This window comes from Scyliorhinus canicula, chromosome 13 (genome assembly GCF_902713615.1).
Source record: "Scyliorhinus canicula chromosome 13, sScyCan1.1, whole genome shotgun sequence".
Classification (NCBI taxonomy): Eukaryota; Metazoa; Chordata; class Chondrichthyes; order Carcharhiniformes; family Scyliorhinidae; genus Scyliorhinus; species Scyliorhinus canicula.
Genome location: NC_052158.1, coordinates 151,681,973 through 151,708,161, shown reverse-complemented (window position 1 = coordinate 151,708,161; position 26,189 = coordinate 151,681,973). Strand labels below are relative to the sequence as shown.

Sequence of the window (26,189 nt, the reverse complement as noted above, 5' to 3'; positions counted from 1 at the left end):
TAGGACACACAGAACCTGCCCAAAAACACTTATTTCTTTTCATGACTTTTGGGAATGCTTTCTAAGAACATTTGCTGTTGTAAAATTCAGCTCCATGTTTCCCATTCAACAAGCAGCGTGTGAAGTATAGAGTCTTATTGCACAGAAAGAGACCATTCAACCCATCCTATCTATATTGAGTAGGATTTGAAACATTTCCTCAAGTTTTATCTGACTGTTTAACACCAATACTCACTTGATAGTTTTTGGAAATCCCACAAATTATCAGTATTGAGTTGGTTTGTTCCCCATTGATCAATTGTGACTGAAACTGCCCAAAAATCATCGGATGGGATTGCTGAACCTATTTGTGGGTTTGGGGTACTCAGCTGGTACCCCAATGTCATCAATGCAAAGTACAGGCTTACATTTCTGGATAAGGTGCAATAGAGGTGTTAACTATCATGAAACGCTTTGGTTGAGTTAAGAAGGTGAACCTGTTCCCACGGGGAGTAAGAACTACTCAACAGATGCAAATTTAGGGGATTGACAAAAAGCATACAAGGGATTTTGTTTTTAATATGGCAGTATATCATGATCTGGAATGCACTGAAATGATGATGGATTTAGATTCAATAGGAACTTCCAAAGGGAGTTGGGTAAATACTTGACGGGGGGTGGGGGGAGGAAACTGTAGTACTTTGGCGATAGTGCAGGAATGTGTAACCAGTTAGATAACTCTTCAAACTGCCGGCACAGACACAATAGGCTTAATGTCCTCGTTCTCTGCTGATAGATTCTACGATCTGGAAATATCTATGTTGCATTCAAAAGATAATTTTCAACTACATTCTCCAGCATAAAATACAAATATTTCCTGTCCTCTGTTCGTAAAACTCAAGTATCTGAGCTGAAATTATCTGTGCAGTATGACCCTTCTCTGAGTTTCTTCCCACTTCCCGCTTCCCACTGTTTGAGTGTTTCACAAATGAAGTGAATCCTATTTGTATCTACCATATGGCTCAAAATGAAATACATTGGAGGAAAATCAATGGTATGAGGCAGCGGAAAACAGGGGCAGAATTTAACACGCTCTCCCAGGTGTGTTTGGTGGTGGGGGCCATTGAACTGGGTCGGGGGTGGTGAGTGGGACCCTACTGCCTGCCCGCTTCTTGAAACAGTTAATGTGCAATTAATGCCACTTTAGGGTCACATCCCCCCTTCCCCCTCCCTACTGGCATTCATCCAGTGGTGGGTGGAGACTCTCCATGTGTGAAGCCCACAAAACGAACTATGTTGGGGTTGCTTACAAGAGATTGGGGAAGTGGAGTTTGCGGGTTTCACTCATTCAAATCAACACACTGCTTGATCGAGGAACCCAGCATTGCCAAAGGAAGGTAGCCGAGAGGTACCTTCTTCCCTTGTTGCCGAGACTCGCATGAGATTAGGTGAAGTTTCTTCACTGCGAGAGTGAAGAATGTTTAGAGTTTTTTGCGGAAGTTCCCTGCCCGAGGAAGTTGTGGATGCTGTCGCTGAGTATATTCAAGGCTGAGAGCAAGGGATTTTTGACACTGGGAATGAGGGATATGGTAATTGGATGGGAAAGTGAAACTTAGATTGAAGGTCAACCATGATCTTATTGAATGGTGGTGTAGACTCAAGGGGTCATATGGCCAACTCTTGCTCCTGTTTCTTATTCTAATGTTCTTATGGAGCACAATCAAGGAGGCATGGGAAAGAAATTTAGGTGGTGTGGAAAACAGATTGCCAATTTGCTCTGGTCCATTTTGCTATATTTTCCCAAGACCAATTTAACGCTCATACTTTTATAGATAGATAGCTAGAAAGATAGAGAGACAGGTAGATAGACAAGTAGATAGAAGATAGATAGATAGACAGAAAGATAGACAGATAGACCGATAGACAGATAGATAGATAGATAGATGGATAGATGGATAGACAGATAGACAGATAGACAGATAGACAGATAGATAGATAGATAGATAGATAGATAGATAGATAGATAGATAGATAGATAGATAGATAGATAGATAGATAGACAGACAGACAGACAGAGAGAGAGACAGATAGATAGACAGATAGATAGACAGATAGACAGATAGATAGAAGATAGATAGAAAATAGATAGAAGATAGATAGATAGATAGATAGATACTTAGATAGACAGATAGATAAAAGACAGATAGATATATAGATAGATAGATAGATAGATAGATAGATAGATAGATAGATAGATAGATAGATAGATATACACACCAGTTTCATTACTAATTTCACCTTCAGCACAGGGTATACAATCATAACAACAAATTGGCTCTCCTGTTCTGGCTCCTTTTCTTGTTCCAGGCAGACAAGATTCACTACACTTTGCCTCAATGACCTGGATGAGAAATGAACAATAAGTTTCCATTTTATTACAAGTCTATTTTATGCAGGATTACAGATAATGTTTGTTTGACCTTGAGAAAATTATGAAAAATAAACTGATGACTGTGACATTGATACAGAATAATTTTCATAGAATCATAGCATCATGGAATTTACAGTGCATAGAATTTACATTTTGCTGTTCTGTGATGCAGATATCAATCATTTTAACATTACAAATGAAATGAAATGAATGAAAATCGCTTATTGTCACAAGTAGGCTTCAAATGAAGTTACTGTGAAAAGCCCCTAGTCGCCGCATTCCGGCGCCTGTTCGGGAAGGCTGGCATGGTATTTGTAGTGATATCACGGTTGTGTTGTAATTCATCACCTGACACTAAATATAGCACATCTACCTGATCTCCTGCACAAGACAACGGATTTCACTTGGACTGAGCAACATGAGCAAGAGTGGAGGATGTTCAAGACTTCACTGACCACCACGGCAGGTCTCACATTTTTTGACCCGTCAAAGCACATTAAAGTGTCAACAGACATGTCCAAACATGGCCTGGCAACAGTTCTTCTGCAACTCTAGCCTGATGATTGGAAACCAGTCGTGTGTGCATCACGATCCATGATGACAACAGAGCAAAAGTACGCTCAAATTGAAGAAGAATGCCTGGGTTTAATTGTAGGCTTGGAGATAGTCCATGACTATGTCTATGGGCTTCCAACATTCACAGTTGAGACAGGTCATCGTCCTTTGGTTAACATCATCAAAAAATGACTTCAATCTCATCTACATACCAGGCAAATATTTATTCTTAGCAGCTGCATCAGCAAAGCAAAGTATTGGTGGTGAGATTACTGAGGATGTTGATCTGCATGTCAATCTTCTTTCCACACTACTACCACTATCAGATGCGAAACTATGTGAAATCCAAGAAGAGACCAGGAAGGATCAAACCCTTCAAGAGCTTATGAGGAACATCAGTTCACATTGGCCGAGAGATCATAAGACCATAAGACATAGGAGTGGAAGTAAGGCCATTCGGCCCATTGAGTCCACTCCGCCATTCAATCATGGCTGATGGGCATTTCAACTCCACCTACCAGCATTCTCCCCGTAGCCCTTAATTCCTCGCGTCATCAAGAATTTATCTATCTCTGCCTTGAAGCCATTTAGCGTCCCGGCCTCCACTGCACTCCGCGGCAATGAATTCCACAGGCCCACCACTCTCTGGCTGAAGAAATGTCTCCGCATTTCTGTTCTGAATTTACCCCCTCTAATTCTAAGGCTGTGCCCACGGGTCCTCGTCTCCTCGCCTAACGGAAACAGTTTCTTTGCGTCCACCCTTTCTAAGCCATGTATTATCTTGTAAGTTTCTATTAGATCTCCCCTTAACCTTCTAAACTCCGATGAATACAATCCCAGGATCCTCAGCCGTTCATCATATGTTAGACCCGCCATTCCAGGGATCATCCGTGTGAATCTCCGCTGGACACACTCCAGTGCCAGTATGTCCTTCCTGAGATGTGGGGCCCAAAACTGGACACAGATAAATGTATGGAATTCTACAATATAAGGTCTGACCTCATTATTATTATTTTTTAAATAAATATGTAATACCCAATTCATTTTTTTGATTAAGGGGCAATTTAGCGTGGCCAATCCACCTGACCTGCACATCTTTTGACAGTGGGAGCAAACAGGAACATCCAGATGAAACCCATGCAGACACAGGGAGAAAGTACAAACTCCACACAGACTGTCACCCAAGTCTGGAATTGATCCTGTGACCCTGGAGCTGTGAGGAAGCAGTGCTAACCACTGCACCACCATGCCGCCCTTGAAAGTAACTATTCATCTCTTTCACCTACAAGGGAAAGATTATTTAATGATCACAGACTGTCTGTCAAACTATCCCGAAATGGATCTACTGTCAAGCGTAATGGCAAGAAGTGAAATAATGCATACCAAGGCAATTTTCGCCGGACAGGGAATTCAGCAAGTCGTTGTCACTGACAACGGTCCTTGTTTTAGCTGTAAAGAGTGGCAACATTAGATTTCACATATGATTTCAATCACATCACGTCGAGTCTGTTATACCCTCAAGTCAAAGAAAATGCAGAAAAAGATGTACATTGTCACATGGTAGATCACCAGCAGAGTTAATCATGAATAGAAAGTTGCAAACCACACTTTCATACTTGGCAAAGGAGGAGAAAGCAGTGGTATTGCAGGAAATGCAAAACATTCCAGAGAAGCAAAAGCAGTTCTATGATTGAGTGTCTAGAACTTTACCACCTCGGAGTAGTGATGACATTGTGAGAATAGAAGATTCAGGCAATTAGTCGAAAAAAGCCATTGTACTTGAAGAAGTAGCACCTCGTTCCTACAATGTACAGACACAGGATGGGTTGGTTTTAAGAAGACATTGTTGTGCCCTCTTGAAAACCAGAGAAGACTTTCACAACACCCTGATGGATGGCGAATCTACATCTGAATCAACGCAAGCTGCAGTGTCAGGTCGTTCAGCAGTTCCTGGGCACGAGAATATCACGGGGAATAGTGAATCTACAAGTTCTGAGCAGAAAGGTCAAACTTGGAGACGATCAATCAGAGTCAGCAGAAACCTAATCAATTCAATTTGTAGATTTGGACTATTTGTACTGTATCCTGTCTGTTCTTGAGCATATATATATATAAATATGTATGTAATTGAAAAATGAATAAACAATAATGCTGCGAGACTCATTGACTCATGATATCACATGTAACTATACTGATGATGGGGCAGCATGGTAGCACAGTGGTTAGCATTGCTGCCTACGCTACTGAGGTCCTGGGCTTGAATCCCGGCCCTGGGTCACTGTCCATGTGGAGGTTGCACATTCATCGTGTCTGTGTGGGTTTTGCCCCCACAACCAAAAAGATGTGCAGGATAGGTAGATTGGCCAAGCTAAATTGCCTCTTAATTGAAAAAAAAATAATTGGGTACTCTAAATTTTACAAAACTATACTGATGACAATATATTAATATAATATTTCAAAGTAAAGGGGAAGTAGTGACAGCATGGTTGTGTTGTAATTGACCAAATGAGCATCAGGAGTCTCACTAGTATACAAGTGAATGGTGAAGTCAGCTGACCTCAGACTGGCTGGAGGAAGTTCAAGAGAGAGTTTGCTTTGCGTTATTTTACTGTATTTTATACGCTGTCTTGTAAATAGTTTACCCACAAGTAAATCATAGAATAGAATCGTAGACTTGACAGTGCAGAAGGCGGCCATTCAGCCCATCGAGTCTGCACCGGCTCTTGGAAAGAGCACCCTACCCGAGCCCACACCTCCAACCTATCCCCATAACCCAGTAACCTCACCCAACACTAAGGGCAATTGTGGACACCAAGGGGCAATTTATCATGGCCAATCCACCTAACCTGCACATCTTTGGACTGTGGGAGGAAACCAGAGCACCCGGAGGAAACCCACGCATACCGGGGAGAACGAGCAGGTAAAGTTAATAAATTGTTTATAACTTTAGCTACAAGTGTTCTTGTAACAAACCAGGCCATCCAACGAGAACATGACAGTATTAGAAACATCAGGAACTGATTAACCAAAATCTCGCTTGCCATCATCTATCTATCTGCATGAATCTTTTGTTAGATTAATTGTTTTTCTGGTTCTCATTGGGGTGGATCTCAATATTGTGCGATTCAAAATGGAGGTAGTGAGTTGGCAAACTTTCTATTGCTAGTTCCATCAAAAAGAGGAGGATTGCAAAATGGGCTGTCAACTCACTTTTACCTGATTCACAATATTGAACAAAGGCAAGATCCAAATCCACTCTGTACTATCTCCAAATCTTTCCCTTTTGCCTTTATATCTGCCTGAATGTTCTTGTCTTTTCTAAACTGGACACCTCTCATTATGATGAGATTCCACAATCATTATCCCTCACTCTATGTGAACATCTTTTGCTTGTCTATCCCTTGAACTTTATCATTGTTATTTTTTAAAAATTTAGAGTGCCCAATTCATTTGTTTTCCAATTAAGGGGCAATGTAAAGTGGCCAATCCATCTGCATTGCAGATCTTTGGGTTTGTGGGGATGAGACCCATGCAGACATGGTGCAAGTGTGCAAACTCCACACAGACAGTGACCCTAGGCCGTAAGTGAACCCGGGTCCTTGGCGCCGTGAGGCTAACCACCGTGCCACCCTCCACTTTATCATTGTTGTAGCGGCGAAACCTAGTTTGTTGCTGAACATAATCCTTACATCTGTGGTGACTTTTGCCACCCAAACCTTTGGATGCATTGAAAAAGTTATTTACAGAATTGTGCCTTACCATTTTTTGTCCCCCACTCCACACTATACCTTCCTCCTCTATAACAAGTTGGTTGTCTGTCCCGACTGATGCATCATACTGGCCAACTTTAATGTACTTCATGTTCCCATTTGGGACTCGCTGCCAGTTCAGGAGATCATACGTTGCTCGAGGATCACCATTAACATCGAATCTTACTTCATCTCCAAATGCAGTTGTAAATTTCACCTTCTTTAAGTAATGCAGGACCTTTGCAAATAAATCATAGAAAATTATTTTATATTTTGACACCTCCTATATTTAAAACCAACGTTATGTAATTTTAATTCACTAGGAAGCTGAGGATCTGCTGTAACGTACACCTGAGTTTGGAGTGGTTTTAGGTGTCAATTTGGTATTAACCTCTGAGTCACAAGTTCTTGGGTTCAAATCCCACTTGACCATTTATCCGCAACGGACACTTCAGTGAAGTGTCGACGGAGTGTGGCACCATTGGTGGTGTCACCTTTCAGATGGGCATCTGACCTCTCAAGTGGAAGTAAATGACCAGGTGGCACGATTTGAATAAGAACAGGTGAATTCTGATACTGTGGCAATATTTATTCCTCAACCAAAATCTGAAAGAGATGCTCAGGTCATTTATACCATTACTCTTTCTGGGAGCTTGCTGTGCATGCTGGCTCCTGTGTTCCCTACATTACAAAAGCAACTTTACTTCAATAGTGCTTCATTGGCAAGTGTTACATCGATGCAGGTTCTTTCTTTCTTTGAAATTCAAAAAGGGCAACTTACTGGACTCATATTGGAGACTTTTTAATAGTTTGAGAAGAGAATGCTGTCATGCACATTTTGTTATCGAACGGAGCTCTGTCTGTATTTTCTTTGCTACCAATTGCTTCTCTTCATGTTTCACTATTATTGTCTTCTAATTGGGAAAGAACGCAGCGTGTTAGCACAGTGGGTAGCACTCTTGGTTCACAGCGCCAGGGTCCCAGGTTAGATTTTTGTCTGTCTGCGGAGTCTGCACGTTCTCTGCATGTCTGTGTGGGTTTCCTCCGGGTACTCTGGTTTCCTCCCACAAATCCCCAAAGAGGTGCTTGTTCGGTAAATTGGACATATGTGTACCCGAGCAGGTGCAATAGTGTGGCAACTCGGGGATTTTCACAGTAACTTCATTGCAGTGTTAATCTAAGCCTGCTCGTGACACTGATAAAGATTATTATTATTGTTTCTATAGTGCCTATCACAAGGCCAGGATGTCTCAGCAGGCTTTGTAATCAATATCTACTTTTGTTGTGTAATTATTTTGTAATGTAACAAACAAGGCGGCCAATTTGAGCACAGTAGACTCCTGCTGAGAGCAATGAGGTAGATGACCAGATGATTTTGTTTAGATAATACACTAAGGGCGGCGTGGTGTCACAGTGGTTAGCTCTGTTGCTTCACAGCTCCAGGGACCCAGGTTCGATTCCTGGATTGGGTCACTATCTGTGTGGAGTCTGCACGTTCTCCCCATGTCTGCGTTGGTTCCCCCAGGTGCTCCGGTTTCCTCCCACAAGTTCTGAAAGGCATGCTGTTAGGTAACTTGGACATTATGAATTCTCCCTTTGTAAACCCAAACAGGCGCCGGAGACTAGGGGAATTTGATACTAACTTCATTGCAGTGTTAATGTAAGCCAACTTGTGACAATAAAGATTATTAAAATTAATGTAAAATCAATATATTGTGGATGCTGGAAATCTGAAACACAAGCCATAGGATAGATGGTAATGTAGTGGCAATATCACTGGACTTGTGGTCCAGGTTAATGTGTTCAATTCCCATCATGGAAACTGAAATGTAAATTAAATTGATACATTTTAATGATGGCTTTGTAACTATCTTTTATCATTTAAAAAAAATTATCTGGTTCACCTCTGTCCTATAAGGGAAGAATATCTACTATTCTGCCTATATTTAGGGCAGCCTAGTCGCACAACTGGATAGCACTGTGTCTTCACAGCACCAGGGTCCCAGGTTTGATTCCCGGCTGGGTCACTGTCTGTGCGCAGTCTGCACATTCTCCCCGTGCCTGTGTGGGTTTCCTTCGGGTGCTCCGGTTTCCTCCCACGGTCCAAAGACGTGCAGGTTAGGTGGATTGGCCATGATGAAATTGCCCTTAGTGACCTAAAAGGTCCGGAGGGGTTATTCGGTTACAGGGACAGGGTGGTAGTGAGGGCTTAAGTGGGTCGGTGCAGACTCGATGGGCCGAATGGCCTCCTTCTGCACAGTATGTTCTATGTTTTATGTTCTATATGTGTCTCCCAACCTAAAGCAATGTGGTTGGCTCTTAACTGCCCGCTGTAATGATCCCGTAAACCAGTTCAGTTTAAGGGGAAATTAGGAATGGGAAACAAATGCTGGCTATTCCAGTACTGCCCACAACCTGTGAGAGAATTAAAATAAAGCTTGACAAACTCAGCAGGTCAGGAAGCATCTGTGGAGAGAGACAGAGTAAACATTTCTGATCGATGAGCCTTTATCAGATTCTGATGCTGGCTGACCTGCTCAGTTCTTGTTTAGGGCAGATTCACTTTGGTTTAACGTCCCATCGGAAGAATGTAATTGCAGTATTAGGAAACAGGCAACCTCCAAACTGACTGTACCTGTTAAAGCAGCATATCCTCAAATTTACAGCAAACTACATCAGATAGACAAATAATTTCAAAAAGTGAATGCGTGGAATTCACTGCAACTTATTGTGAGAGTTATTCACCTTCTCAATTGCTTTTCTGAAAAGCAGCAGTCAAACTTGAATTGCATTTAGTTGTGACACTCACCAATTGCACGCCTGATTATATATTCATTGGGATTAGTATAACTGAGTGCGATCCATAAAAGGCAATCACCAGAAATCCAGGGTGGAATTGGGAAGAAACCTCTTCACCCAAAGAGTGGTAAACTGGACAGGCATATGCAGGTGAAGGGAATGGATGGTTACAATGGTAGATTTAGATGAGGAAGATGGTGTGGGGCATAAACACCAGCCTAGACCGGTTGGGCAGAATGGTTTCTGTGTTCTATATCCTATGTGATTCTGTGTAATGTGACAGAGCATTGCTGGCTACATTGAATGGAACTTCAATTTCAAACAGGCCGGTGTTCTCCGTTGGGATTCTCATTTCCCGCTGGAAGTGCACCCCCTGCCTGCGGGGTTTCTGGTGGCGTGGAATGGACTTCAATGGGAAATCCCATGGAGAAGCGGCAGGAAAAGAGAATCCTGCTGCCAATGAACAACGTGCTGCCAAGAAACACACGGCTCAGGAATCGGAGAACCCCTCCCATAATTTGTACAGGGGGTGAATTTATACTGTAATTTTTTATAAAAATACAACTTACCTGCCAAGGTTTGAGTTTTGAAATGTCTGGGCATGTTTCATTGACAAATGGCCCTTGGCCTTTTTTACACTGTAACATATTATGGATGGAATGGGCCACAGCATAAACAGCTCGATAAGTATTATACGAAACTCTCAATTGTGTTTCATCAGTAAATGCATTTTGGACAACTTTTAAATCTTCTTGCCCAGTGCACACTTGTTTTAAAGGCCCAAGCCTTGCGTTCTCTGTGTCGTTGTGTGATGTCCATGTGCAGTGAAACACAGTTTCCCAAAGCTGCTTAATATATTCATTCCCTGGATAGTTAGATGGATGGAGCCTGACCAGGAACTGTTTAATCCCTGGAATATCGCCCCTACGAATTGCCAAACCCAACGTCCCACCAAAAATCTCAGAATTGGCTGCCGTTGAGAGCAGTGCTGCCGTACTCCAGCTTTCACTCGCTAACCATTGCAGTCCAGTAACATTCTGCCGCACAAGTTCTTCCACCAAGAAGTTCAGGTCTCTCTCTGCAGCAAAGACAAGAATAACTTTAACATTTGAATTTTTAATGAGCTCAACTTGATGCAAGATTTTCTCCTTGTCATTAAATTTGGGAAGATATTCAGTGAAAGCCACGCAGGCTCCAGTTTTAGTGACTTCTTCCACGAAGGTTGTAATACCCAAGTGGCCATAATCATCGTCAGATCCAAACGCCGCCAGCCAGGTCCAACCAAAATGTTCCACCAGCTGCACAAACGCTGCGACCTGAAAATAATCGCTGGGTATAGTTCGGAAAAAGGTTGGAAATTCCTTTTTGTTGCTCAGGCACATGCATGACGCAAAATAACTAATCTGTGAAAACATCAAAAAGAGATTTCATTTTTAGTTCAATACCTTCATCATTCAGGAAGACCAGCATTCAAAACGTCCCTTCAAGAAGAAGCAGATTTTCAGTTTGCTGCCACAATGTGAAACTGGCATTACGGATTGGCCGACTGTTAAAGGATCCCACTCGGTTCTGTCTCCATTGAATTCAATGCAAAGTCAAATTGAGCAGGGCTCTGTCATCAGTTTTATGCCCAGGTGGGAAGCTGCAAGTCCAACCTTAGTATCCCTCACAGATTAGCACATGTACACATTCAGAACAGTTATGAGCCGCACATTTGGCCGAATTTGCTAACTAAAAATAATGTGCCAATGTCACAGAACACAGAATCGTTACGCTGCGGAAGGAGGCCATTTGGCCCATTATGTCTGCACCGGTTCTTGAGTGTCATGACTTAACGCCGTTCCCCTATCTTTTCCCTATATCCCTGTACAATATTTCTGTTCAAGTAACCATTTGTGCCTCAATTGAAAATGCCTCCACCACTTTTCCAAGGCGCGTGCATTCCAGACTCGAACCACTCATCGTGTGAGAAGACTTTTTCTCGCATCATATTTGACAGTCCAGTCCGTTTTTTAATGAAGATCCTAATCAACTCTGAATAGTGGAGAGCAGAATGTCTTATGAATGCTGTTGGTACCTGGCCACTATTATTACTTATAGTAACTTGTAATTTGTTGTCCATTCATAAATGTACGATATTAGGAATTCTTCCAGGTATCAATGAAATGGATGTTGGCACGAGGAAATAAACTAACTTGTCCTTTTAGAAATCCTATGGATTTATAATATGAAAATCCCAAGTTTAATGCAGACTAAAGCTCTCTCTGACTTAACAATGTACCTTCGCGCAAAAATTAAAGAGCACCAAACTAGTCAGACCTATTTTGTCGGGTACCAGGTAACGAGTGAGATCAGCAATAAGTGCCAGTTTGGACTGTGGGTTGAATCGCATCAGGAACTGAAACGAAGAACCACGTCAAAACAATTTCACATAGAACCCTGACAACCTGCAAAGAGGGAATACATGTGTTTTGTTTCTCGGTCGAAGGTTTGGATACAGATTCCACTGGTATTGTTTCACCTGTCACTGAACCCACATGTCCATAAATGTATTTAGCAGGACTTGGGCTTGTTCATCTCTCTATTCTAAGAATTCCTTAGAGTGTTGATACCAAGCAGCAATATTGTGAGAGAAATTTAGAATGTAGAAATGGTTTCGATTGAATACTGTCTGCATCGAATTTCATAGTTTCTATTGCTTTCTCTCTTTGTCTCAAATTCAACAACACACTCATTTGAAAAAAATACAATTCCAGGTCAGAAAGGTTCCCTCCAATATCTCAGCTTGTGGGAGCTTTGACACGGTTTATGTGCAGGCTATGAGACTCTGAAGAGTGCTGAATATATTCTCATCCTTCTGCGCATCAGCTCACATACCCTTTCGACGGGGCTCAGTGAAGCAACTCTGGGCTATATTTATTTTCCTAACGCAACGCAACGCCTGTATGACTATTGCTGCACCCATAGAACTGCCCAAGCCTAGGTTAAGTAACTCAGAACAAAATGCTCAAAACTGGATGTTTCTTTGTTGAAATGGCTCAGAGTGACTGCGGAACATTGGACTCAGGAGGAGGCCATTCAAATGATTTGGGCCGAGCTACTCTGCATTCAATTTATCTGCACCTCAAGTGCATTGAACTGTCTTTGCTCCACAGCTTTAACAAAAAACTACCAATCTCAATCTTCAAGCATCAGTTGTCCCAGCATGCACAGCCATTTGGGAGGGGATGAGTTCTAAATTTCAGCTACACTTGACCTCCACGCTACCGACAATGTTGCTAACACTTACATGTTAAATGTTTTATTGCTTACCATTGGTATTCCAAAGAGCCCCGCTGTCCTGGCAATGGTTATGGATTGTGTTGAACCAGCATCTGCAATAAGTGCATGCACCGGAGAGCCTCCATTACATCTCGAGAGCGTAACATTTTCTTCTTGGCCATTAAGAATTGTCAGGGCTGCTCTAAGAGCCAATGCTGGAGTGGCACAGGAATCATAAATCTTGTAGCCCAGCGTGATATTGGGAAGAAGCGATGGGTCATTATTAATTTCTTCAATGGCAAAGATCATCAGTTGAATCCAGCGGAAAGCTCTCAGGTTAAATCTGATGGAAACAAAGACATTTTGACTCTGAAAAAATCACGGAATCGTAAGTATTTATGCAGCTGGGTCTATCATACACTGACACCAGAAAGTCATAATGAGTACGTGCATTTATATAATCACATTTCCAAACCCTGAAGAAATAATGGCATATGGTATTGGAGTGACTAGAGTCTATTCGTGGATTGGTGAAATGATCCATAAATAGTGCATTGTTTTACTGTGCCAGATGTGATTTTTTATCGATTTGATCAAGAAATTATTTTAGAGACAATTAAAATGTATATTCAGTGTAAGTGGCTCCCCTTTATAACAACATCTCCTTTGGCCCGGGATCTGTCCCACAGCCCTCTAGTTTCTGACTCCTACCTAAATGCAATCCCTCCCTTTCTCTGGCTTCACCTAGCTTGGACCTACTCTGTGGAATATCTTCCTGAAATATCTTTGAATCTCTACTTCTTCCTCCACTTGTACTCAATAATCAAGAAGACTCTACTCACTCTAAGCACCGTGGAGTCTCTGGTTGTGTTTGGTAAGAAGTCCTTGGCGGCACACCTCGGTAATGAATGGGAAAAATTCCACCAATGATGATGTCTCCACCTTGCGTGAGTTCAGGCAAATTAAACTTTCCTTGAAGGCGGCAGATTCGATCGTCTTTGGCAAATATACAGGTCACCAAAACAAACAGCACCCACCACAGCAAATACATTGCTATTGTTGCTGGCAGGGTCTGCTGCTGGTAATTGGAAACAGGGCAGGTTTCATTTCTTATATTGAGTTATTATTGCCAACTGAACAAGCAACCAAAAACATAATTAAAACAACAGAAATCCCACATGAACTTCAGGTTTAGCAGCACCTGTGGCATTTGCTGATTGTTGCGCTCTATTGTCTGCACCACAGTTAGTTTAACATTTTTGTTAATAATCTTTATTGTCACAAGTAGGCATACATTAACACTGCAATGAAATAACTGTGGGAATCCCCAGTTGCCACATGCCAGGGCCTGTTCGGGTACAGGGAGTGAGAATTCAGAATGTCCAAATTAACAAACATGACGTGTTTCGGGTCTTGTGGGAGAAAAGCAGAGCACCCGGAGGAAATCCACGCAGACACGGGAGAACGTGCAGACTCCGCACTGACAGCGACCCAAGCTGGAATTGAACCAGGGCCCTGGCGCTGTGAGGCAACAGTGCGATCCACTGTGCTACTGTGGAATTATTGTGCGGAGGGTAGTAATAAAATAATTATTTTCCCTGTATTTCTAACTTCTACGATGAAAATCGTAGACAGGGAAGAAGAAATCAGTTGGGAAATACATAGATACATAGAACATACAGTGCAGAAGGAGGCCATTCAGCCCATCGATTCTGCACCGACCTGCTTAAGCCCTCAATTCCAACCTATACCCACAGGCCAATAACTCCTCCTAACCTTTTATTTGGACACTAAGGGCAATTTATCATGCCCAATCCACCTAAACCGCACGTCTTTGGACTGTGAGTGGTAACCAGAGCACCCGGAGGAAACCCACGCAGACACGGGGAGAACGTGCAGACTCCGCACAGACAGTGACCCAGCGGGGAATCGAACCTGGGACCCTGGCGTTGTGAAGTCACAGTTCTAGCCACGTGCTTGTTATGTACTTTGCACACATTGTAATTTGTATGTTCACTCACACCAAAATATATTTCTAGGGTTTCTATTCTTATTAAAGATTTCCTGCATTTGCAGTTTTCCATTGTTTTCCATTAAAGTGTACTATTTTGCAAAATATCCAAAATGGAGTAAATAATTAGCGACTATCAACAGGCAGGACTGTTCCCTTCCAGTTGGGGAACACTTCAGCAGTCAAGGACATTCAGCCTCTGATCTCCGGGTCAGCATTCTACAAGGAGGCCTTCAGGAGACGCGACAACGCAAAATTGCTGAGCAAAAACTTATAGCTAAGTTCCGCACGCATGAATGCGGACTCAACCGGGATCTGGGATTCATGTCGCATTACATTCGGCCCCCACCAACAAGCCTGGACTTGCAGAGGCCTACCGACTGAACTGGCTTGGGACAATTCACACCTCTTTAACCTGGAGTTACCTCTCTCTCTGCATCTTTGATGATTTGATTGCCTGCAGGTGCTCGCATTCCGGGGCATCTCTGACTGTGTCTATATAAACATTTCTGGAACAAGCCTTTCCATTCACCTGAAGAAGGAGCCGTGCTCCGAAAGCTCGTGTTTGAAACAAACCTGTTGGACTTTAACCTGGTGTTGTAAGACTTCTTACTGTAAATAATTAGAGACACTGAATTGGATGCGATTGAGCAGACTTCAAACTACATCCTCTGTTGGGCCCATTTAGCGTTGTGTTTCTTGGTGACTGCAGCGCTGATAAACACCCAGCAATTCAACAGCACTTTGCCATTTTATTGTCCTCGGGGAGATTCACTCCACTGAGGCTGCACAGAGGGATTTCCTGCTGGTAACTGAAGCTTGAAAAGCTTGAAAGGCTCCTCACAGATCGGGGCGCCATTTTCACCGGCTGCCCCGATCTACGCCCCCCCACTTCTTTATTGACCAGCCTCTCAATCCTCCCCCCCGCCAGCCTGGAGGAGGCCCCTGGGAACATACACCATACCTCCTCTCCAAGTGGAAAGGTCCCCCCCTCAGCCAGATGCCTGGCAGTGCCAACCGGGCAAACTGGCACTGCCAGCTGAGCATCGCTAGACAGGCACCCTGGTAGTGCTGTCTCAGCACCCTGGCACTGCAAGAGAGGCACTGCCAGGGTGCCAGGCAAGCGGTGCCAAAGTGTCCAGATGCCAGGGGGAGTGTCAGGTTACCACCTTGCCCTGTCACCCACCACCTGGGAGTTTCCAATGGCCTGGGAGACCCCCCCCCCAGATGCCATTACACCTGATCCACATTTGTACAAAACAGCACCCTAGCGAGTCTTCTCGCGCAATCCACCCGTTGCACCCGGCTCCGTGCTTGGAGTGACGGGGTTTGCTGAATCGCGCCCATAAGGTCACAATTAAAGGGCAATGAAGAGGGGATAGCCAGTGGGACTGAGCTGGTGCAAGAATAATGGACTGAGTAGCCTTCTGTGCAGCATGGTTCTATATTTTTAAGCAACATTCAGGTTGGCTAAATTCGGAGCACTTTTGCTTCTAAATTATGAGGTAAGAGTTTAAAATCCATTCTTGTGCGTGAGTGTGCAATGCTGACACAACTCCTAGCCAACACTTAAACAATGCCACTGCAATTGCTAACCCTGGGACAGCAAACATGGCTGATGTTGGTTGAGCAGGTAGTTAGAGATAACAGAGTATTCAACGCTGCTGAACACTCCTCCCTCAACCATACCGCGTAAAGTCTGATGAATTATCTTACTGCAGTTTGCTGATCCAAAACGTTTATCTGTGCAATGACAGTCAACATATTTCAAATTCAGAAACTATTGGAAGGACCCAGCAGATCTAGCAGCAAATGAAGGCAGAAAAAGAGAGTTGATGGCACAGATTGCTCCTGTATCTGCCTATCCGACCCAGGAACCGAAAACTGGACCAGATAAGGTCTGAGTCCTTTCATTTGGAACTGAGAAAAGCGCGAATTGTGACAGGTTATGAACAAGTGAAAGGTGGATTGTGGGAGGAGCAACCAAGAAAAGGCTAAGGCAGAGTACAGGAGAGATTAAATGACAAAAGGTTTCACCGTGCACAGGCAAAGGCTGTGGGAATGGAGCAAATAAAGAAACAAAAAACTGTGGCGAGTGTGGTGTTCTTTGTGGTCCAGATCCTAGGATAGTGTTCACTATCCTAGTATTCACAAAGTGTTCACAAATACCTGAACTAGCCTTTGTATTAAACAAAGCAAAAGATTTATTCACAGTACTTAATTGAATTCGACCTCTTACTTCTATATAATAAACAATTGACAATAAACATACAATCTACACTCATCTACCACTAATCTCTAGACTAATACAATAACTATGATTTGCTCTCACTCACACTAACTTTCCTCCAGTCTTTCTCCTAACCTTCTCCTCAACGCTCCCCCAGAAGGCCCAGCATCGATGCTTTATATAATTCTGCATCTAGCTCCCTCTAGTGGGTGATTCGGACATAACATTACCGCTTACAGTTCTGTACATTTCTCATAATGACACAGCGAGATGAGGGATGAATGGCAAGAAAGCAGTCGCTGAATACAAAGGAGGGAGAAAACGCGTTTTCATTTTTCAAACCAAATTTATTACAATTTCTTATTTTTCTCCCAATGCTTGTGTTCAGATACATTTTGGCAAAGGTATCAGAGCAAAATATTCATCTACTGTATCAAAGCCTGGAGTGTAAGGAAGTGGGACATGGAAGAAAAACAAAGTGACCTAAAAGGGACAAATAATCCCGATATTAGTGTGATATCACCAGTGACGTGCACTTTGGCCTGTATGGGAACCTGCACTGGTAATCAAACCCTCCTAAAGGACTGTTGCTCTTTTGTACTGTGTTGAATTTCCCCTGGGAAATGGATTAGTCGTCCAGCCTTAAATCGGGATTATATGGAGTTGGATTCTCCAGCTTCCCAACAGTTTCCGGGCAGTAGGAAGTGACGTGCCATTCGCCAGAGATGGGATTCTCTGCTCTCGCTGCTATCAACAGGAATTCCCATTGTAGCCACCCCAGAATGCTGGGAATCCATGGGCAGGGGTGCACCGCCGATGGAACCAGAGAATCCCGCTGTCAGATAACGGCTGGAGAGTTCTGGCCATGGTGTGTAAAGCCAGGCTCAAAGAGCTAGGTATTTATTTTCGTTTCTATTTTGCTGGGTATCTGATGACTATTTATGTAAATCTTCCTTTTTTTATTCCACCAACAGGGGGAGTTATTGAACAGTGTGAGCTCCACCTGACCTGTCACAATACCCAGCCCATTGAGACATCACATGAGCTATAAACTATAATATATGTTTGGTATACAGAACTTGAGCATTGCTGAGAAAAGCGACATTCAATCAAAACTGTTCGGCTTTCCCTCATCATGACATTGATGCAAGGCAAACCAACTCTAAAGGGAACAGACAATTCACTGTTTTCTGCTACATTCTCCATACCACACATCGAACAATCAGAATCCACTTGCCAAGGAAACAGCGCTCTCTTCCCATGCAGTAAAAAAATGTTTTCTTTATTGTTGATTTAGTTACTTATATTTAAAATTTAGAGTACCCAATTCATTTTTCCAATTAAGGGGCAATTTAGCGTGGCCAATCCACCTACCCTGCACATCTTTGGGTTGTGGGGGCGAAACCCACACAAACACGGGGAGAATGTGCAAACTCCGCACGGACAGTGACCCAGAGCCGGGATCGAACCTGGGGCTGATCTGATGAATGCAAGATAAAAACTTTGATAGCATATGTCTCAAATACTCAAGATATAAATGTTGGGCAAACCAAATGGAGTTTTAAGGGATTTATATTTGTATTAGTCAACATTAAAATAAGGTATAGTTGTAGGTGTGTTTCATTTAATGTTTCGGTGCTTGGAAAAGATTTACAGTTAGATTCATGACAGACAAAGGGTGTTGTGGGTGTGGGGCTTGGGTAAGTTTCAACTGTGATAGAGAGAGTTGCTTGACAGATAGAGGCCCCTGTAAGGGAAAAGATTCCTTTGTTCTTTAGTTTGAGCTGCAACCTACAGTAGTTTGTAGGTAGACAGCTGGAGTGGGAACAGGTCCTATAGCTGTGCTCAAAACAATGGTTTTATAAAGCTAGAGAGGGAACAGCTCTTCCAATTTTGTTAAAAGTAAAGCTATGGAATACAGTAATGGTAAGCTAAAGAGCAGCTAGTTAAGGAAACTAAGTTAATGAAAATAAGTTTCCAGGTGATCTGAGGGTAAAGGTACAAGAACAGAGAGTTCTCAGTAAAGACAGAGAGTTCAGAGGGAGGCTGAGACAGAGAGACATCTGAAATTATTTTCAGGTTTGTGAGATTTTAGGACCGCCGATAGAGCATGAATTGGAATATTTGTGGAATGGGTGGCTGGATCTCAAGTGTTTAAAAGCAGTCAAGGCAAAAAAAATCATGAAAAGGGTTGGTGTAAAATCCTAGACTGGATTCACCGGTAAAAGTGGAGCGGCAGTTCTAGTCACAAGAGTTATTTGGAAAACGTGGACATGATTTTAGGATGCAAACCATTAATCATAGAATCATAGAATTTACAGTGCAGAAGGAGGCCATTCGGCCCATCGAGTCTGCACTGGCTCTTGGAAAGACCACCTTACCCAAGGTCAACACCTCCACCCCATCCCCATTACCCAACAACCCCACCCAACACTAAGGGCAATTTTGAACACTAAGGGCAATTTATCATGGCCAATCCACCTGCACATCTTTGGACTGTGGGAGGAATCTGGAGCACCCGGAGAAAACCCACGTACACACGGGGAGGATGTGCAGACTCCGCACAGACAGTGACCCAAGCCAGAATCGAACCTGGGACCCTGGAGCTGTGAAGCGATTGTGCTATCCACAATGCTACCGTGCTGCCCACTAATAGAGATATGAGAAGATTTTAAAGCATGTCGTGGGGATTAGAATTTGAAAACTCTCATGTGACAATCATCTGGGTGGATTCTGAGGAGAAATCCACAGATACTAACGAGTTCAGAGTGGATTGTGTCTTTGAAAAAAAGAAAAAAAGGACTTTGTATGAATGAAACAATTGTAGTTTTAAATATACTGTATCATCTGTGTTAAGCGTAGAACCACTATGTAATTGTTAACCTAAGTGGGAGAAAAGGAGATTTGTATTATAACCTTTTTTTCAATTTTAATGTTGATTCCTCTGTTAAAACCAATTGGCGGTCCTGTGATTCTGTTCCTCTACATTTAAAAAAAGAAAGTGAAAGTTATGGGTCTGGATTCTCGATCCCACCGCACCAGATTTCTGGTTCAGCATGCCAGCGGAATGCTCCGTTTCGCCGGCTGGTCAATGGGGTTTCCCATTGTGGGGCACCCCAAGCCATTGGAAAACCCCCGGGCTGCCGGCAAAATAGAGCGTCCCGACGGCGGAGGATCCAGCCCACTGTGTTTTGAGCCAGGGTTCCAGTCTGGGATCTTCCCATACGTTTATAACATCAACTGGACCATACAAAATGTGGAGGCTCTTGTGGAATTTCCGAAATGTGGACAAAGGGTGACTTGATGCTGAACAGAACAACATGTTTTGGGATTTATGGTTGAATGGTGGGATCTGTGACTCCGTAATGAAGAGTAAGTGGGGTAATGACGTAGTGGACAAAATAATTTGAGTTACTGTGAGATATATTGTACAAGTTAGAATCCAAAATAGAATTGTAAATTGCGAAGACTTTTTTAAAGATGGAAGATGTAACTCTGACTGGTTTACAGAAAGTTACCAAGAGTCAATTAGCTGAATTGGCAGATAAACTGAAATTAGGATTACCTGTAGAGGCAAGGAAAACTGATTATTGAAAGCATGGCAAAACATTAATTGCAAGACTTGCCTGATAGGCCAAGTTCTCAAAGTGTGGCAATTGAATTGACTAAAGTTTCAATTGCAAAAAAACACTTGAACCAAAGGTGGAGATGCAGGAAAAGCAAAGAGAAGGAAAGAGAGTGGGCGAGATTCTCCGCACTCCCGACGGTGCGGAGAATAGCGTGGCTCGTAAAATTTTACGGCCACGCTGTTCCGACGCCCTCCCGTTATTCTCCCCCCCCCCCCACGCCCAACTCCCGACACGAATCGCTGCCGCCGTTTTTTTACGGCCGGCAGCGATTCACAGCTGATAGATGGGCCGAGTTCCCAGCCCTTTATGGCTGTTTTTACGAACGGCAAACACACCTGGTCTGGCCGTTCGTAAAAACGGCCGTAAACACTCGCATTTTATAACCATGGCACCGATTGGCACGGCAGTACCACGGCCGTGCCAAGGGTGCCATGGGCCCGCGATCGGTGCCCACCGATCGCGGGCAGCGGGCCCGATGCCCGTGCACTATTTGTCCTTCCGCCGCCCCGCAGTATCCATTCGCGGGGCGGCTGAGGGGCAACCCGGCCCGCGCATTGGAGTCTTTCAATCCGCGCATGCGCGGCTGACGTCATATGACGCGTCAGCCGGCGCTAACTCCGGCAAGGGCTTAACGAAATTCGTTAAGCCCGTGATGCCGGAGCTTACGGCGTCGGGCTGCTAGCCCTGACCGGGGACCAGAATCGGTTCCCGGTCGGGAAGGGGGGGGCTGGCGTCAAACCCGGGCGGGTTTGACGCCAGCCTTACGATTTCTCCCGTTTTGGGAGAATCGCGCCCAGTGTTTTTCAAAAGGTGATTGAAATGAGGGCACTTGGATTGGATTGGATTGGATTGGTTTATTGTCACGTGTACAGTGAAAAGTATTGTTCTGCATGCAGCTCAGACAGATCTTTCTGTACATGAAAAGAAAATACATAATAGGGCAAACATAAAATACACAACCTAAATACATAGACACAGGCATTGGGTGAAGGATATAGGAGTGTAGTACTACTCAGTCGAGAAGATATGCGAAGAGATCAGATCAGATGAGAACTTGACATGGTAATGGAGAAAAGAAGAAAGAGAGAAAGAGAGGAGCACGTGGAGGAAACCCACACAGACACGGGGTAAATGTGCAGACTCCACACAAACAGTGACTCAAGCTGGGAATAGAAACCTGGGCCCTGGCGCTGTGAAGCAATAGTGCTAACCACTGTGCTACAGTGCCCCCCCCCCCACCCCCAGGCAAGGGTTGTGAATATGTGGAATTCCCTGCACAGTGAAGCAGTTGAAGTTACCTCGTTGAATGTTTTTAAGGAAAATATAGAAAGATTTTTTGCACGTTAAAGGGTTAGCAGGCGAGTAAGTGGAACTGAGTCCACAAAACAATCAACTTGACCTTATTGAATGATAAAGCAGGCTCAAGGGACCAGACTCCTGCTCCTGCTCCCAGTTCTTATGTTGTTATATGTGAGTGTTACTGCATAATCTCACTATGATGGCTCTCACCTGATACCCAAACATAAACACTATCTAGTTGGGACCATTAAAGGGCAGATTGGAAATAAACATGACTGATTTGTCCTCTCTTACCAAAATCTAATTTTCAAATTCTTTGAACTGACACCAATTCATAAGCAGAGTAATCAAAAGCAGAATTATCACAAAATGAAGGGAGAAATTAGAAGAAAGTTATTCAGCATGGTTCATATATTTTCTGTTGCAAGCCTTGGATTTATATCACAGGAATATAGGAGCAGGAGTCAGCTATTTTCCATTGAGCCTCCTCCACTATGCAGTATGATTATGATTGATCATCACGTCAGTGCCCTTTTCCCACACCATCCTCTTATCCCTGATGTCATTCAGAGATCTGTCAATCTCTACTTTAAACATGCTCAATGACTGAAATTCCACAGCCCTTGATGAGAGTCTAGAAACCCATTTTTCTCTTGTGACTCCTGCACCACAGGGAAATGTTGTTTGATAGATAGCTTTGAAATCTCGCCTGTGCCATCAATTTCACAATGTTTATTTACACAGGATAAAGGGGTTTGATGTGCTTTCAGTTTCTGCTATAGATAGTTTTATGAATATAGAAAGTAATCAATAAATGATAGGGGCTGGTTTAGCACAGTGGGCTCAACAGCTGCCTTGTAATGCAGAGCAAGGCCAGCAGCGCGGGTTCAATTCTCGTACCGGCCACCCCAAACATGCGCCGGAATGTGGCGATTAGGGGCTTTTCACAGAAACTACATTGAAGCCTACTTGTGACAATAAGTGATAATTATATTATATTATTATTATAACTTTCTTTTTTTTAAATACATTTTTGTGCATCCAATTAATTTTTTCCAATTAAGTGGCAATGTAGCATGGCCAATCCACCTACCCCATACATCTTTCAGTTGTGGGGGCAAAACCCATTCAAACACGGGGAGAATGTGCAAACTCCACGTGGACAGTGACCCAGAGCGGGGATCGAACCTGGAACCTTCGGCGTTGTGAGTCAGCAGTGCTAACCACTGTGCTGCCCCTAAATAGCTTTTTTTTGACGATTTTAAAAACTCATTCCGTTGTCCCCACAGTGTCTGTTGCTTCGCTACAGTATATAGTGGGTGAATTAGCATGAACGTTACACAACTTGGCATTGGGATCATGAGAGGTTCTTTGGGTGGTATACTTAGGAATAGGAGAATGAGGGGCCATTAATTCTGGGGGCCATATCTTGACATGGTGGTACGAGAGGCCATATGGGTTGTTTGGGGGCATACCTTGGCACGCGGGCATAAGGGGTCATTCTCATTGTGTGTAGCTAGTCCTTGGCGTAGGAGGCATGAAGGATCATAGGCGTAGTTTGGAGGTCATAGCTTGGCATGCGGACATGAGGGCCACAAGGGTGGGTGCAGAGGCATGAGGTGACATGGATGATGCATGGAGGATAGGTGGGGGGGTGGTGAGGGCGAGAGGACCTTTCTGTTTTTACAACTGGGTAAAGGTCCCACAACAATGAGGCTGGCCTATTAAGCAGCCTGCCTTGACCACAGGCAACCCCCGTGGCTGCCTTCAAACTCTTTCCTGGGTTGTCTGAACAAAAGAACCCCACAGCCACCCACCCACAATGCAAATCCCATCCTTGTGACACTTTCTCTTGAGGTGGGCTGGCCAAGCAGGAACTTTCATAACTCCCGCTACCCGCCTTTAGGATAAATATCCAGTGTGTCATGTACGTTGTGAGGATATTGAGCCTGACATGTATGATGCACTCGAGAACTTTACACAACAGCTGGACATTGCTGGATGGAATTAATGTAGATTTCAGCATGGTGAAGAGTTGAAATGTGATGCCCAGAAAGTAATGAAGATCCCATCAATGGCACCTTGCATCATGGGGATGCTTAATATCCTCACAGAGCTGTGTACTCGCTCCACCTGATTACCTCTGGCAAGAGAGAATGAAATGCATTCAACTCTTGGAATACAGAGAATGTTTTGTTTATTAAATAGACAACAGTAGCAAAGATTTGAAAATCAACTCCATGTGTGACGTGTTCCACGTATCAGAGCCATTCTCCACCCAGGAGCTGCAGCTGTTCAGGCCCCTCCCACACGGCCCAATCTCACCGGAACCAAATCCTGGCATCCACATATTCCACAGGCGCTCAATGTAGAGTTGAACTTCGTTGACTTCCAGCGTGTTTAACCCGTGGGGACATGCCAGTTACATACAGCACTCACCACACCAGCATCAAAAGCATCAGCAATCTGCAAAAGCATTTCTTCAACGGCATCATCAGGTGGCCCGTTTGGAATGCTGTTGTGCACCAGGTCCCGCAGCGACTTCTTGCTTCAAACCGGATTGCTTTCTGGACACATACATTCCCCGAGCCCGGTGTTCCAGGACCCAGGCATCTTTCTTTCCAGCTGCAGAAAATGAAATAAACAGCAACAGCAGCCTCCAGGCATCGAGTCAGTGACTTCCCTTCTGTGACAGTGGATAACAAACCAGGATCACTTGCTCCAGTCTGCAAGGAGGCAGATGGATAGAAATTCATGGCCACAGTCACAGCCACTGTGAAAGCTGTCCACTGTTCTAAATCTGCATTTGTGGCTTCAACAGGTGGAATATTCAGTGAGGACCCCCTTAGGGCTGAATAATAGAGGGGAGCAGACAGCTGACAGCTCGACCCCCCCCCCCCCCCCCCACCCGATCCCAGCAAAGTTGACGGAGAGCTAACTCACTCTACGGCAGCTCGCTCCACATATAATAATGTGCTGCCTGTGGGCTTAATAAAGACCAAGTGGGACTTCCGCACTTCACTAGAGAGGGAGTCCTCTACTCTGGAGCTGCTGGCAAATCTGATTGGCTGGTAGCTTCATCAGTCCCGACACCATCAAGGTGTAGTCATGGCTGCTGCTGGGACTTAAACAAGAGGAGATAGATGCCTGTGGATCCCTGAAGCCGGAAAGTCCGGGGCATGGATAGGGAGGGTTTGTTTGATCGGGGGGGGGGGGGGGGGGGGCAAAGAGGGGGTGCTATTGGTGTGGGGAGCTGAGTTTGATGCTGTGGAAGGTTAGGAAGAAAGGGGGGATTCACCCCTCCTCCTGCCCCCTCCCCTGAATATTCAATCCTCCACTGTCCTCCCCTTTGCTGAATGTGGTTTAAAAACTGAGCCGTCCATTCCTGCCTGACTGCCCACACCAGCCGTTTTAATTTTTTTAACCATCCTTAAAGTTATAAAGCCAATGCACAGTGGACAGGGGAAACTTTAATCCATCTCATTGCTTGCTCCAAAAAAGAATTGCAATTCAATTTTAAGGTCATGGGGCGGGATTCTCTCTCCCGCCGCGCCACATTTCTGTTTCAGTACGCCGGCGGGATGCTCTGTTACACCAGTGGGCAATGGGGTTTTCTATTGTGGGACAGCCCCACGCTGTCAGGAAACCCCCAGACTGCAGGTTAAACGGAGCATCCCGCCGGCGGAGAATCTCACCCCAGGTCTCCACAAGAGAGACATACAAGATCCAAGCTGACAGTAAAGGTATTGGGCCTCATATAGGGCTTGATCTGATGCTTGCTCTTAGCATATTATCAGAGTGAATGGTAATGATCCAAATTGGCCCTTGATTACCTAATTAAATATGGCAAGTGGGCTGTCAATTGTGGCACCCACCCCCCAATATTATGGGGGTGAGCTGAGGGTGGAGAGGAAGCTGGTGGTGGGAACACCTGCCCTATTTTACATGCCGTGTTTCCAGAAACACAAGCAAGCATGTAAAATGCAGCCCACAGTGCAGTACAGCATGATAGCACAGTGGTTAGCACTGTTGCTTCACAGTGGCAGGGTTCCAGGTTCAATTCCTGACTTGGTTACTGTCTGTGCGGAGTCAGCACGTTCTTCCTGTGTCTGCGTGGGTTTCCTCCCACAAGTCCCGAAAGACGTGCTGTTAGGTAATGTGGACATTTTTAATTCTCCCTCCGTGTACCCGAACAGGCGCTAGAATGTGGCGACGAGGGGCTTTTCACAGTAACTTCATTGCATTA

General features: G+C 44.1%; 1 protein-coding gene across 2 annotated transcripts in view; it reads right to left on the bottom strand.

The window, feature by feature from the left end:
- Nucleotides 1-26,189, bottom strand: part of LOC119976104 (extracellular calcium-sensing receptor-like) — a 28,614-nt gene that overhangs the window by 1,098 nt on the left and 1,327 nt on the right. Inside the window, exons 1-5 of one of the 2 annotated variants that reach the window (XM_038816273.1) lie at nucleotides 13,617-13,834; nucleotides 12,826-13,117; nucleotides 10,083-10,916; nucleotides 6,725-6,952; nucleotides 2,257-2,380 (exon numbers count right to left, since the gene is read on the bottom strand). In XM_038816273.1, coding sequence (XP_038672201.1) covers nucleotides 2,257-2,380; nucleotides 6,725-6,952; nucleotides 10,083-10,916; nucleotides 12,826-13,117; nucleotides 13,617-13,825 — 1,687 coding nt within the window. In that variant the 5' untranslated portion in view covers nucleotides 13,826-13,834. Of the gene's footprint in view, nucleotides 1-2,256; nucleotides 2,381-6,724; nucleotides 6,953-10,082; nucleotides 10,917-12,825; nucleotides 13,118-13,616; nucleotides 13,835-26,189 lie in introns of those variants that run through there. The other variant, XM_038816274.1, reaches the window with a different exon arrangement.